The sequence below is a fragment of the Syngnathus scovelli genome, chromosome 18, assembly GCF_024217435.2.
Source record: "Syngnathus scovelli strain Florida chromosome 18, RoL_Ssco_1.2, whole genome shotgun sequence".
NCBI classification, from domain to species: Eukaryota; Metazoa; Chordata; class Actinopteri; order Syngnathiformes; family Syngnathidae; genus Syngnathus; species Syngnathus scovelli.
In genome coordinates, this window is record NC_090864.1 from 6,122,949 (window position 1) to 6,136,444 (window position 13,496).

The 13,496-nt window shown below is 47.0% G+C and overlaps 1 protein-coding gene across 3 annotated transcripts in view; it reads left to right on the forward strand.

The window, feature by feature from the left end:
- LOC125986354 (protein disulfide-isomerase TMX3) overlaps nt 1-13,496 on the forward strand; it is a 39,646-nt gene that overhangs the window by 6,844 nt on the left and 19,306 nt on the right. The window contains exons 11-16 of one of the 3 annotated variants that reach the window (XM_049750037.1): nt 560-617; nt 728-781; nt 2,101-2,157; nt 4,505-4,634; nt 6,359-6,427; nt 8,871-10,108. In XM_049750037.1, coding sequence (XP_049605994.1) covers nt 560-617; nt 728-781; nt 2,101-2,157; nt 4,505-4,634; nt 6,359-6,427; nt 8,871-9,197 — 695 coding nt within the window. In that variant the 3' untranslated portion in view covers nt 9,198-10,108. Of the gene's footprint in view, nt 1-559; nt 618-727; nt 782-2,100; nt 2,158-4,504; nt 4,635-6,358; nt 6,428-6,948; nt 7,643-8,870; nt 10,109-13,496 lie in introns of those variants that run through there. The other 2 variants (XM_049750038.2, XM_049750040.1) reach the window with 2 other exon arrangements.

Sequence of the window (13,496 nt, forward strand, 5' to 3'; positions counted from 1 at the left end):
AAAACACTCGCACTGACTAATCCAGCCACCTAATCATTATGGTAAAATTAGCTCCAACATGTTCTGATTTTAGATAAGAATGCCATACGTTGTTACTTTTACAAGCATGTGGGTTTGGAAAGTAACATGATGTTGTTACATGTAAGCTAATGTAGCGCTATTGTCATGATATTGTTAAAGAATAAATCTTTTATATATATATATATATGAAAAATCAACCCCCAGACCCCCGGCTACTTTTCAGTGTTTTTTCACATTTGCCATTCTCATCCCTGTATTTGGCAGCAAGCTCCGTGCGTCACCATCAGGGGGTGCTCCTGTCACAACCGGCGCTGAAGAGGGGTGGAGGCGGGGGGTCTGTGGCTTGTGTTTTCTTTGCTCAAGGATTCATCACGCTTGCAAGGAAATTGTAATCAATCTATTCATTTTCACCTCAGTCTGGTTTAATATTAACGTCTCAGGAAAACAGCACTTTATCTCCCTCGCCATTGTCCTCTCATCTGTCGGCTGTGATTGCCTTTTGTAATCTAGCATCCCGCCCCTTGTCTGCCCCCTTTAGGCAAACTGGTGGCGATTGCAATCATTGACGAGAAGGACCCCACCGAGGAGAGTGGCAGGTACACCAGCACCTTTTAAGTGCACGGCTTTCCAATCAAGATAAGACTAGCCGACAATTTCGGCGAAGCGTGCTCACAGGCTTTTTTTTTTTCCTTCTTCCCCCACCCAGATTAAAAGTGTTGATTCAGACGGTTGCCAGGGAATACAGAGAGCACTTTAGCAGGTATGACATCCAATTTGTTGGTTTATTCAGGGACGGTGCGCCCATTTTTCATTGTGCTTCACTCAAAGAGGTAATCATGCAGTCGGGCGGCTGACAAATATTGCCGCTCGTTTAGCTGTCACTCAAAATCTTTTCAAAGAGGACATAGTCTGCGTTCCCCTCGTACAATTTAGTATCATGCCGGCGACATATTTGGTCCAATGATCCAGGCGTTCCCCTGTTATATTGGATACTTTGTAGTAGCCGGACTCAAGCTAGCCTGTTGAGGCAGCAGTCCTGTCTAATGCAAATGAGCCATGTCTCAGCACGTCACCCGCTACTGCTAGGCCAAGGCTGTGTTAACATAACATTAACATTTTTAGACAAACTTTGCTGTTTAATTTCACACTGCTGGCATTTGCACATGAACCAAAGAAGTGATGATAGCAGCTGATTGAAGTACAAAAACTCGAGCCCTTTCTGAGTTATTGCTGGTGGGCTCTTGCTTTAAATATCACTGCTCCTGTAGGTTCTCAATTGCACCCCCCCCCCAACACACACACACACGCACTCTCTTTTAAGGCCTGCGAGATTGAATTTTAGAAGCCTTTACACCGAGAACCGCTTGAGCCAATCTGATAATAAACATGCCTTGAATGGATATCCCTCTTTATGGATTCATTTCCTCGGTCGGGGAAAGTTGAAGGAAGTGGCCTGAATCCTTCTGCAGTGGAGCTCATCCACCAGGAAAGATTGCGCTCCGTTTGCTAAACTTGGGCCTTGATTAAAAAAGAAAAGAAAAAAAAAGCCATTACATTTTGTATCTGCATGTCTCTGGGTCCCTTAATAGACGTTTGTATTGAGACTTTTTATTAGCTTCATATCCGTGCCGCCTGACACTCGTCAGCAAAACCATCAATAAGCCAGCGCGATGCTTCCCATTGTGTCGGCTGGATTTATGACACGCTCCCGTCTCCTCGTAATTTCGTCATTGACACGAGCGCCGCCGCCATTATGTGGCGCCCGGAGGCTCAAATGAATAGTGAGAGCGCAACTAATCAGTCATTTCCCTAGACGCCCACTGCAGCCATCTTACCTGGACTACCCACAATGCACTCCGCTGACACAATCACATCCGAGTAGAATTTCTCAGTCTGACGATTTTTCTTTTCCTCCCAAAATCAGTCCGCAGCTTTTTCACAGCCGGATCATGCAAATGGAGTAGAAGTTTGTTTGCATTCTGCCCAGATGTGTGTGTGTGTGTGTGTGTGTGTGTGTGTGTTTGTGTTTGTGTACATAAGCTTAAGCCGCACTTAATGAATGTGGCCTTGTGTCCACAGAGACTTCCAGTTTGGCCACATGGATGGGAACGACTACATCAACAGCCTCATCATGGGGTGAGTGGCTAAAGTCAGCCTTCTTCTACATTCTCTCATCCTTGTCGTCATCCTCGCTCCCTCACTTCCCGTGCGGCAAAGCGCCACAAATCTGGTGTGCCACGCTGATGGTAAAACCAACGACGGGTGTTGCGTGTGAGGATTAGTGGCGTATATAGCAACACGTATAACCTAATGGCTTGGGCGCGCTAACGACATCTGGACGAGAGCACCGGTCGCAGGAAGGCCTGCTGTTAATTAACCGCTTGAAGGGGATGTCCGCCTGATCAAATGATGCGTCGTAATAGAATCTAGTGTATGAGCAAGGCGTCTGTTTGAACGCTTCCTGGAAAACACCCGACGCAGTTGATTAACCAGTCTCGCTGGAAATCTGCCGGCGTTTACCGGCCGAGGATGAAAGGACGCGATTGGCCTTCCCGCGCTCGCTTTTCCAGGGTTTTGCGGGTGTTTGGACGCGGCGGCGCAGGATTAATTGCCCTCCTTTGAGGGATGAAATCCTGGCTCCGTCAATGTCCACTAATCCGCTCCCTCAGGACGCCCGGCGAAATAAATCTGATGGCTTTTTATCCCGCTTTCTGTCATCATGGCGATTACTGTGTCCTGGCAGCGGCCTGTCTGGCATTAGCCTGCCACTGCTTTCACCCCGCGGCACACACAGGCGCACACACACACTCGCATATCCAGGACATTACTTAGGCTTACACTCATTTCCTGCACTAACCCCCAAAGTAAAGCACTCCATCCGCCTTGCTTTAGCCTCTTGCTTCTCCAAGTTCATCTCGTGCACATTGGGAAGCCACATACCCACAATGCACCAGCGACTGACACACAGCCCAAAAAGTCTCTACTGGAAGCACAACCCAAATTTTTTTTTTCTTTTTTAAAATACTTACCGTGGACATAATAAGCATTGGCTGTGTGTTTAAATTATTCACTGGCTTTTCAAATCATTAAGCTGAGCGTCTTCTGGCTCCAGTGCCATAATTAGCATTTATATGAGATCAGAATTGATCTTAATATACACTCACGACACGACTGCAACATTCGGTTGCCCCCTGCACACTAATGATTAGCAATACAAGACCTGCATTACAGTTTTTTTTGCCTTTACAAAGATAAAGCGAGTCTAGAAAATGTCTTCAACTAAAAGGCGCCAGATTTCAATGAGTCCACAAAATTAAGTTTTACACCAAACATTTGAGTTTGTGTTGCGTTATCCATTGCTTAAGGGCTCACAACACCGCCCGCCGTCAGCGTTTTTTCCATTGTAATGTGTGATTCGGTTTCCACCACAAAACCATTCTCTCCTCTGAGTGAGGTTAAGAGGCTAATCCATATTTATTTAAAATGGCCACCATCTGTTGCAATCGGCGGCGCATCAGGCGGGGCGCAAATTTTCGCCACGTGCGTATGCGTGACTCGCAGAGCTCAGCTGGTCGGCGCAGCCGGGGCGCATCTATCACTGGCGCATGCCTGTGCACTTTTGTCGCCCCCATTAGCGTAACGCGGCGGCAACGTGGGATCGCGGCGGCGTGATGGAGTGCGAGCGCGGCCCGCTTGATGAGGGCGCGTTATACGAACCGGTGCCACGGGGGGGGGGGCATTGCTTGTTTGCATGACCTTGTTAGCTGACTGAGTTGTGTAATTCCTCCGTTGATTCGTCCAAAACAGTGCTCAGAGTGTCCGTACACTTTGTATGCCGGCCGCATCTTAAAGCTCCGTTTCCACGAAACAGCGCAGGTCACTCCAGTTCAGCACCGTTGAAGAGTAAATCCCAATGTGACTTGCAAACAAACAGCAGCCAGTTTACAAAAGCAGGCCGCTTTGCAATATGTGGTAACTGCTTTCAAGTTCAATTTTTCATGACAGTTCCATTCTCTGCAAGAAACTGACAGTGAATGAAATCATTTTCAAATTGATTTCTGTGATGGCCCAAGAAATGGTGGCCGTTTGTGATGAGCCACATTTTTTATCTTGGCCCAAAGCCAGGCTGGACAGCAGAAATGGATTATTTTTATGGTGAGCCGGTTCCTTACAAAATGCAGTGTGCATCCCAGACTAGAGAAACTTAACTCAAAAGAAAACAAATTAAGGAAATTCCAAGGCTTGGTACCATCTGCTTTTCGCCTTCTTCCTGGCACACATGCGTCATTTTTTTTCTGAGAGCATTCCCACGGGAAAAGTACAAAGGCTTTGTCGATCACGCCGTCGTGCTCTTTTGTGTGGCAATTTGTCATTGCAGAAGCCACAATTTGTTTCCGCTTTGATTCAGGTGGTCCGCTCCGCTGAGAGGATTAAAAATAATAATAAAAACACCAACCTTTGTTTCCTGTTGTTTTTTTTTCAGCGAGGTGACGGTGCCTTCCATTATCGTCCTCAACACAGCCAACGAGCAGTACTACCTGCCCAGTCAGCCGACCGAGACCGTGGAGCAGCTGGTCCAGTTCATCAGCGGCGTTCTGAACGGTTCCGTGCCGGTACGAAATTACCTTCCTCACGCTTGACTGTCTGTTGTGCATAAAGCTCTGTTCCCGGTAAGTCGTTAAGGCCTGAGCATTAGCAAAGTTGATTAAAAAAAAAAACATAAATCTGTCAATTTTGTACCCCGACACTAACTGTCCTCTACGGTGTGTCAAATTTAGAAAACGTTATTTACAGGGACTTTAAATCAAATGTAACGAGGAGTGATTTTCAACCTAACAGAATTTGCGGCCGTTGTAACCACACCGGCAGTCTGATGAGTCAAACATGTTGCCTCACATTTCACCCCATGAGGTATTTGTTGCAATCTCCTTTTGCGTGTTTAGATTTCATGTCGCTATCCTTCCTGAACAGATTATCTCCGAATAATTCTTGCGGTCCAAGTCAAACAGTGAGATTAGTACACGACTCGCTGTTGTAATCCGCACACCGCTCAGGAGAGGCAGCGTGTCAACTGAGAGCCCGACTGCGCGTGCAGAACCGCCGAAGTTAAAAAAAAAAAAAAAAAAGCTCGCTATTTTTTGCCTCACATAACAAAGCCGCTTCCCCAAGGCATAAAGTATGTGAGGGACTTTCCACGAAAACAGTGTTGTCGGTAATCAGGCCACCGATTGGACGGATGCTTGTGCGCTCATCGGACAAGTCATTAGGTACACATTATACACGTTATGATTAATATTGTATGACCGTGCATTTGCAGTCATCATGTTAGATGACTAATGGGCAATGGGCGGCTCGGTGGCGCACTGGGTAGCACGTCCGCCTCACAGTTAGGAGGGTGCGGGTTCGATTCCACCTCCGGCCCTCCCTGTGTGGAGTTTGCATGTTCTCCCCGGGCCCGCGTGGGTTTTCTCCGGGCACTCCGGTTTCCTCCCACATTCCAAAAACATGCTTGGTAGGCCGATTGAAGACTCCAAATTGTCCCTAGGTGTGAATGTGAGTGAGATTGGTTGTCTGTCTCTGTGTGCCCTGCGATTGGCTGGCAACCAGTTCAGGGTGTCCCCCGCCTACTGCCCGATGATGGCTGGGATAGGCTCCAGCACGCCCGCGACCCCCGTGGGGACTAAGCGGTTCAGAAAATGGATGGATGGATGGATGTTAGATCCCAGTGTGCCCAATGCATCGACTGGCGAGCGCTGGAAGCAGATACCTCATGCAGGAGCAGAAATAAATCCCGCTGCTTCGTCATCCGGAAGGAAGATGAAACACACGAGTGGGCTCTTGTGTGCGGGAGGCGCAGTTAGCTGCTTCTGACAGGCAGCGGCGGCTCATTTGCAGTTGTTTTTTTTTTTTATGACAGTTATGAAGTGTTGTTTTTTTTCCTCCTAAGTGCTAGTGTCTTGCTTGCCATCCAATATTTAAGGTGGCAACGTGGGGACGACAACTTGCATGTAAACAAATCCGACTTCCCGGCTCACCCAAATTGTCAGTGCTCACTATAATTGGCCCGTGCACTCACACTGGCCTCTGCCCGGGAGCTGTGCTTTCGCAATAATTGAGCCCAGACGCAAATTTGAGGGCTTTTGGCGATAGCCCCAACGCTAATTGTCTTCTGCGAGGAGCCCTTCATAAACACGCCGATAATTGCCGATCGCCCGAGTTGTCGTCGAGTAATTGCGACAAATGGCCGACGGCGAACGGCACCAGTGTGAAATTAGCATATAAACAATATCGCGCGCCGTGCCCGCCGCTCCATTAAAGTGTCTTCGCCTCCCTGCAGGCTCAAGGAGGTGACGGCTTCATCCAGAGGATCAAGCGCGTGCTCTTTGATGCCAGATCCACTGTGATGGTAAGTAAAAATCTTTTCTTTAATACGTGCAGTTTAGCTTTCGACTTGAATGTTGCCTCTATAAATACAAATTGAGTGCTAGAAAGCGGGTGATTTTCTGTAGGCCCACCGGCAGTGTATGAAAATATGCAGCGGAGATATCATATCAAAATAGTTTTACTTCTCCAATATGCTTTTGAAATCTATTAACTCTTTCACTCACTGCCATCAACATTTTTTGGTTCTAAACGCTTCTAAACATATTTACATCTAAATCTGTTTGTCATGGTGCCGCTCACGTTTTAGTTTTTTTGCTCAGACTTTAGTGACCTCTCACAATAATTAGGAAACAATTTTTGTTTTCATAAATCTTGGCCAGTGTTTCCATTTAGAAATGATCATTTCTACATGACTAGAAAATGTTCTGGGACCGATGAACTGTCCCTCGGGGTACTCGTGGTCCTTGCAGTCCTGATGCAGTTCATAAAACCTTGAAGATTTAGCACATTTGATGTATTATTAGCTCTGTTGTCTTATTTAAGCCAACAGTTGCATCGTTTGTCCTGCTACGTTCGATCTAAGCCGTCACCGAGTGAATTCAACACTGCCTACATCGGCGATGGTACATAAAAGAAATGTAAATAAAACAGCCAATTAGCAGTAAACCTCTAATATCGGCACTTTTTTAAGCACCTCGGTAAACGCAAGCGCCACCCCTGACTCCCTCCATTAAACGCCTAATGACGTGTCATCATGTTTCTGTACGAGGTGCTCGTATTGTTCCTTCCTCACGCGCCACTCGAGTACTTTTAGATTGTGGCACTTGAGCAAAGAGTCTTGGGGATGTTGCATCGACCGCGTCGTTCTCGCCGCGCATCTCAATACGGAGCAGGCGAGGGCGAGCTGTGACACAAGTAGAACAAATGTGCGTGCCGCTGCGCCCCCTGGGAGACAAATGACACTGACAGGGCGGGAATATGCAAGGCAAGCAGTAAACAGGTTGAGGTGGGGGTGATGGAGGAGACGGTGGGAGCTTTCCCTCAGGGTCCGCGCTTCTTTTGGGTCTAATAGTGTTTACTCTGCCATGGCCGTGAGACGACTGCTTAAACAGCTGGCGCAGCCGTAGCGTCAAGCTCGTAAGCGTTCCTCCAGGCAAAGTTTGCGAGACCACAACGTCGCCCAAAACGCTGTGAAGCGATGCCACATTCTTGGGAGCTATTTTAGTCATCGTGCCATCATCCCGGCTGTCCAGCAGTCGAGGTACAAGTTGGGATGTCGACAGGGGCTGCTCCCTGTCGACATCCCAACTCGCACCTCGACTGCGGGTGACCTTGTCGGGCCGTACTGGGCGTCTTTCCCAACCTTTATTGCGCCAAGGCACGTATTTCGTATCGGAAAAATGTCGCGGCACACACAAAAAGTAAATCATGACATTCTTGTCTACTCAGTGTAAAGTCTGGATTTACCAAACTATGATTGTGTTGTATGGATTCCGGGCGACAAAAGAAATGCAACGACCAACCGAGAATTTACATAAGCAAAAAATATAAGTCAGCACATTTGTTTTTGTTTGATTGCTAGTATGGTGAAAATGATCTGTAATGTTAAATAACACAAACAACAGTTCAAAGCTACACAACCTTTGGCTGAATATTTCTTCCATTTTTCTCTTGAGGACTGCTTTTTTCATTTCCTGGCATGGGATTATTCACAAGTGTCAGTACTCGTACCCGAGTACCATTTGTGGCTACTCTGGCCGCCTCTCACAGTGGTACAGTGACTACGTTAGCGTGGCTGTCACATCTGGCAGTCGGGATGTGTTTCTCTTCCCGAAGCGGCGACCTGAGGGAGCGAGCAGATTTCTCTCTCGTCAGTCTTGCTGCAATTTAAGACTCCCATCTCTCCTTCTTTCCTTCCTGCCTGCCTGCCCGTCCAGCGTGTTCCATATTAAAGCCTGCTAACTTATTGGCCGTGGGGAGCTTTAAAGACGAACTGGATAAATGCGCTCGCGCTTACTGCTGCTGCTGCCGCCGCCGCTGCTTGGGGGATGCTGCGGATACGGCCTGGGACCAAAGCCTTGCACGCTTGCTTCTTCCTCTCTGATCGGATTAAGTTTTTCCACATCGACTGTGGTTCTATGGTGCATTTAGCACTCTCAAGGTAACGAATGCGCAAGTGTTATTTAACTTGCCTGCCCCGAGTACTCGGCCAACATCACTTTCCACGGGTTTGCGCTACTGTAAAGCACCATGCAGTCGCAGTTTTAGGTTGTTTCTCGCAGCCTATCAAGGCAGTGTTACTTGTTCTGCAGCCCGTTGAGGCCGCAGAATTTCTGATCTAAGGGTTACAGATTCCACGTCCTATCTGTTTTCATTGGCACCATGAACATAACCGTGTCCTCTCTTGCCCCATCTCCCTTCCCAACCGACCCTACCCGTCTTGTTCTTTCCCTACCCCCCATCAGTCAGTGTTCCGCAGCTCACCCCTATTGGGTTGCTTCCTGTTTGGCCTGCCGCTGGGCGTGATCAGCCTCATGTGCTACGGCATCTGCACGGCCGAAACAGACGACGGCTCGGACGACATTGACGCCATCAAGCGAGAGGGTCTGACCGACGACGAGGAGGAGCAGGAGGAGGAGGGGGGGAGAGAAGAGGAGGAGGAGGAGGAAGGGGAGGGAGAGGAAGAGAGAGAGGAGGAGGACGAGGAGGAGGAGGAGGAGAATCGACGGTTGGAGGGCCCCGAGGGTGAGGTGGCATTAGAAAAGGATCCAGAAGAAAAGAAAACGGATTAACGCAGGGCTGCATGATGGATGGATGAGTGAGTGGATGTGACGTGGAACTCAGACGCATCAGCGACACGGCTCGTGTCGCTGATCTTTGCTTTTCCATCTCACTGGCCTGCTTCAAAGCCTGTCTTAGCACAGGCTCTCCAAGCGACGCGTTTCTCGATCTTTATCTAAGATGGCCTCTTTCGTTTTTCCATCAGAGCGCGAAACCGGACCCCGAACGGACTGCGTCTTGTGCGACCTCGTTACCTTGAACACCCAAACCGTTGCGCCTCCTTACATGACATTTATTTCCTTCCCCTCCCCGTTTAACCTCCGGTAGACGCAGAGTGAATGCTGCCTTCATACAAACAAATTTCCGTCAACCTTTCAAACGCTTACGGAGCGCCCCAGATGGAAACTCTGCCATAATTGTCGTTTGCGCTTTTACTTTGGTTTGTTCAAGATTTGTGAGTAGAGGGCCACTATGTGAGCCATGTTGTCTACACGTCATATCCCGGGTCGCATTTACGATCTTTTTGTCCAGGTAGCCGACGAGCGGACAAAAGTATTTGGACAAATCCCAACGGACTGCTACAGTGGTGTGTCCCAATACTCAATGTCCGTGTGTGTAAGAAAGCTAAAATCAAAATTGGTGTATGACTACACTGTGAACAAAAGTATTGGGACAAGCCCCTATGTCTGTTGAAGTGTGTCCCAATAATTTTGTCCCTGTCTGTATATAAGATATAATCAAAAGAGGTGTGCGACGGCACTGTGGTCAAAAGTATTGGGGCAAGCCCTAATTGACTGATACACACAAGCAAACTTCCACCCCTCAATATAAAAAAAAAAAACAAGCCCTCGCTTTGCCTTTTGGTCTTTGTATTTTATTTCCACATTGGATTTAAATAAAGAATTGCCCTTTTTCTTGTTAACTGGCATAGTCTTTTATTTCCCGCACATCCATGTCTTCCACTAACTTCGCAAACGCTAGCTCTTTGCTTTTATCTTTCCTCCACTTTCATCGTTAGCTTGTGGCGTTAACCAACCATAGCTGCTAGCAGGCGTTAACCGCTATCGTTCGTTACATTCTTATAACCGGTGTTAAACGTATTACATGAGATAAGCTGCCTTCTTTGCCCGCTGTTGATCGCCCACGTGTAATCGTTAAATCTTTGCAATTAGTCCAACCTAATTATCTGGCTCGTGTAAAAAAAAGTATATATATATATATATATATATATCAAGATGCATGCAAGTTGCTAATGGGTGCATTTGGAATAAGCAATAACAAGGCTGCGGGACGACAGTAACAGCCCCCTCTGGGCTCGCTGATAACATGAACCTTATCGCTAGTCACCAAGCAAAAAGCTCTTTGTTTGCCTCATTGTTCCCGCGAGACAACTCGGGTGGCTTTCACCACTGCTTGTTATTTTGGCGCAACTGTGGACGCTTTCATTTAAAGCGCAAGAAACACTCGTTATCAGCAAAAGAAAAATATAATAGCCTGCCTTTTGTTTTGTTTTGTTTTCACTAATTGAATCATGTCAGGGTAAATATTTTCACATTCACTTTAAAATAGAATAAATGGTGAACCAAAGCGTATTAAATCAAAGCGCTAAGTACAAACTGGCCTAAAAAGTGTGGCAGATTGCGTCAGTTATTTTGAGACATTGTACAATAGCGGCGAACAAAGTCGAGCGCGTCCCTCGCAATATGTTGTGCTGCTTTGAATTCCCAAATACAGAGATAAACATGATGGCTTCTCGAAACTGAAGCGCCGTTGTCTTGGCCGTCTCAAACCTGTTCACAAGGTTCCCGCCGCGTTATCTGAACTAACTCATTGGCAAGCACGCGCACACTACATTAGCATTGGCGACTTGTTTGTGTGTCACAGTGTTGCATTGTGTCACCTCTGCGGGAGCTCTATTTGGCGCGTTCGCATCACTCGCCGCACCAAAATGAATCTTTGAGCTGTGAAATTGCTCGCCATGCGTAATAATGAGCTGTCGCACGTTGCGCCCGGCGCCAAGCGGGTAATAGCAAGGCCGTGGTGAACTGAACTTCCTTTTCTCATTCATCTCGTTGTGGATGCTTATGTTCTATGAAGGTGTTTTAGATTTTTTCAACCATGCTACTAAATGCAAGTAGAAAGTGAACCAAACTGAATTGTGAATTAAAGTGTTGAGCGGAAACAGCTAAATTGGAACAAAGCCAAAGGGTGAATTGCTTCTTTACGATGCAAATGTGACAAAATTCAAACTGTGAAGTAGTTCAGTAAGGCAATAAATCATTCCGGGCCATAAATTGCTTTACGATATAAAAATCTTCTCTCTGCATTCTTGGCATCGCCTTTATTTTGGGAATATATCCACAAAGGCCTGATTACTCATCTCATCCTCAGCCGCTCTGTTTTTCTCGATTCGTGCGATGTTTACGCCGGCAACACGCTGACACGCGTCACTCAGCATCACGCGCAAGCGGCCGATGTCAAACGCAATAAATGCGCGACCCGTCGCTTTCCAAATGCGAGTTTTTATTACCTATTTTCTGCTCCCGCTGCAGAGAATACAAGTAATGAATAAAACATCCTCCAATAAGCATACATATGGACTTAAATATTACACCAAGAATATGCCTCAGTCACTCTTGAGATATCATCCCTCCCGCTTTTCTTTTTCCCCTTTTCTTCTGTAACCACTGGCCCTTATCACCCCCCCCCCCCCCCCCCCACACACACACACACACACACATTTCGCCCCTTCTGCTATCTGCAAGGAGGAGGCCATATTTGACAGCTCCCATTTGCAAGAGCAAGCTCGAGGGTAGACAAATTGCTCTGACGCAAACCAGAAGGAAGCCGCTGACCCTCAAATTTGGAATTTTTGGCCCTCCAAAAGCTCTTGACAGCTTCAATCATCCGAGAAGAGAAACCGTCGTGAGGTTTTTCCTCCCGCCTATTTGCGTGGACACGCAAACCTCGGTGGCTTTCTGCCTCCCGACCACAGTTGGGCGCCATGAGTTTTTCATGAGGTCGCTGACTACCGCTACCTCCCTCTCAAGTATTCCTGCTCCCAGAAAAGTTGTGGAGGTCAGAGAAACGCCAAAACGTGCAAACAGATTGTCACGTCATCAGAGATGTTTCCATGCGGTGTCATTTTTTTTCCATCTGAAAAAAAAATGCTACTTGAAAGGCGAATTGTGAAGCGAAATCTCGCAGGAGAAGGCGTGTCGCTTCTAGCTAGCTGGGCTCCCGCTGCGGGAAGCAGGCGGGAAAGATGGAGTTTAGCATTTGCCCAAGACCAGTTGATGTCTCATGTCTTAAACATCTGACATTAGCATTTACTCAGCTAAATGCAAAGCTGGCATTTTGCATAACCTCCAAGGCATGCCATAACAGATTTTTGGTTATGAGACACAATTGTGTAATAAGGACACTTTTTGATCTGGTCTTACTCAAATGTGGCTAAATGTCTGATACAATCAAGGCAGTGGGATCACAAATAAAATTTAAAAAAGCTCCTCCTAGTTTGCAATGTGATGTCATTATTGCTGTAGTTAAAAAAAATGTTTGTCACTGTATTTGCTCTCTTTTCAATGTATAGATGATTGCTTGTTGACGTTAAACTGAATTGATAAAAATCATACAACCAGCAGTGTAAATATTGCCCAAGAGAAGAATCTCAAAACGTCGATTCAGGTTGGAGAAATTTGAGGTCACCATTGATTTGCACATGCCGGCTTCTCTCTTGCCTCAGTGTCATTGCCAGGCTTTATTTATGTTCCTTTTTGGGGGGGGGATGAGGGTGTGTGTGTGTGTGGGGGGCGAGTTCTGACCGATCAATAGGAAGCCTTTTTTGTGCGAGTCTCTTTGGCACCGGGCCCTCCCTGCGGGGCCGGCGTAGGTCACACCGAAGCTCTCGTCGTGATGTTGAGGCAATGACGGCAATCGATGGCGCGGGAAATGTCATGGCCGCCAGTGGACGCCTACAAAACTACAAATATGTTCGTGCTTTGACTCACGAGCCCCCCAACATACCTGTTTGTTCAAGTACAAATTGTCGTTCCTTGGTCTCGTAATTCAAGGCACCGCTGTAGGAGCATTTTACTTTATTGTTGACATTGTTTGTTACAACAAACTAGTTACAACTTGTCCCTCCTCATCGCCTGAATAATTACAGAAGATTCTGGCGTGTAATCTTTTTTGGGGCAGGGGGACTTGGCAAGTCAACGAGGTGATTATAATCCGTTTAAAATGAGAAGTGTGAGAGGAATAATTATTGTTGGCGCACTTTTATACCAATGTTTATTTACTGCATCTTA